This window comes from Apteryx rowi, unplaced genomic scaffold, assembly GCF_003343035.1.
Source record: "Apteryx rowi isolate R43461 unplaced genomic scaffold, aptRow1 scaffold_33, whole genome shotgun sequence".
Taxonomy (NCBI): Eukaryota; Metazoa; Chordata; class Aves; order Apterygiformes; family Apterygidae; genus Apteryx; species Apteryx rowi.
Window position 1 is genome coordinate 4432833 of NW_020449752.1, and position 1629 is coordinate 4434461.

The following is a 1629-nucleotide window of genomic DNA, read 5'->3' on the forward strand; positions in this document are numbered from 1 at the left end:
GAAAGTAATCCACTCAAGGCAGGTCAGGCCGGAAACGCTCTGCCTCGGTTTCCCCCGGGAATCTGCCACGGGGCTGCGGGGGGGCAGAGCATCCTTTCCGTGCCGGGCCGTTTTCCCACACCGGGCTGATTCCCTGTGCCGGACTGTTTTCCCGCGCCAGGTGTTTTCCCACACCGGGCCGTTTTCCTGCACCAGGCGTTTTCCCACACCAGACTGTTTTCCTGCACCGGGTGTTTTCCCACATTGGGCCGTTTTCCTGCACCAGGTGTTTTTCCATACCGGACTGTTTTCCTGCACTGGACCATTTTCCTGCACCGGGTGTTTTCCCACACTGGGCCATTTTCCTGCACTGGCTGTTTATCCACACCGGGCTGTTTTCCCACACCAGGTGTTTTCCCACACCAGGCCGTTTTCCCGCATGGGGCGTTTTCCCACACCGGACCATTTTCCTGCGCCAGATGTTTTTCCACATCAGGCCATTTTCCTGCACCAGGCCATTTTCCTGCACCGGGTGTTTTCCCACACTGGGCCATTTTCCTGTACCAGGTGTTTTTCCACACCAGACCGTTTTCTTGCACCGGGCCATTTTCCTGCACCGGGTGTTTTCCCACACCAGGCGTTTTCCTGCGCCAGATGTTTTTCCACATCAGGCCATTTTCCTGCACCAGGCCATTTTCCCGCACCGGGTGTTTTCCCACACTGGGCCATTTTCCTGCACCAGGTGTTTTTCCACACCAGACCGTTTTCCTGCAAAGGGCCATTTTCCTGCACTGGGTGTTTTCCTGCATGGGGCATTTTCCCACACCGGGATGTTTTCCCACACCAGGCCRTTTTCCTGTGCTGGGTGTTTTCCAACACCAGGCTGTTTTCCTGTGCCAGATGTTTTTCCACACCGGGCCATTTTCCCGCACCAGGTATTTTCCCGTGCCGGGTGTTTTCCCACGCCGGGGCCCCACAAAGCGGCCGGGAGAAGCCATCGATTCTCCGGAAACGGCATCGGAGCGTGAACGAGCGGCTCCAGCATTTCGCACCTCGGCAGCCGGGAGCCTCTGCCCCGGGCGCCCATTACCCCGCGCTCGGTGCCGTCACCCGCAGCCGTCCCCGTCCCCGTTCCCTCCCGGASCGCCGTCGCGGCAGGGATTTGTCCGGGAAGGGGGAGAGGAAAAAAGACGGATCTTGCTATCGGGACACGTTGCAAGAACGGCGCCGAGCTCGACGTTTCCCTTCCGAATTATCCCCCCCCCGCCCCGGCAGCGCGGCGCCCTCTCCCTGCAACATCCCCCTTTTTTTCCAGGGCGGAAAAATTCCYGCCGGGTATTTTTAGCTTCCTTAGCGCATCCGTTTCTTTTTTTCCCCCCCCCCTGCCCAGACATCCGTAACGGTTCCTGGCAGCTCCTTGCGCGGCTCCTGGGCAGGAAACGCTGCCGYGGGCCGATAACCGGCCGAGACAATGAGCCCGGCTCCACCTAACCCCCTTCCAAMCCCTCCGGAATTTAAGGTTAAATCCCCCCTTCTCCGGTCCTAATCGAGCCCGTTTCCCCTAGGGAAAAGCCGGCAGCGTCGCCRCCTAAGAATAGCTAAGCCCGTCCTAAGCGCATAAACCCTTAAATCCTGGAGAGGGGGGAAAAC

At 59.1% G+C, this 1629-nt stretch overlaps 1 protein-coding gene across 1 annotated transcript in view; it reads right to left on the bottom strand.

Moving 5' to 3' along the window:
* The window catches only part of LOC112968932 (endothelial cell-selective adhesion molecule-like), a 3851-nt gene extending 3265 nt beyond the window's left edge, over positions 1 to 586 (bottom strand). The window contains exon 1 of the mRNA XM_026071716.1: positions 280 to 586. Coding sequence (XP_025927501.1) covers positions 280 to 586 — 307 coding nt within the window. The remainder of the gene's footprint in view (positions 1 to 279) is intronic.
* Between the last annotated feature and the right edge of the window lie 1043 nt (positions 587 to 1629).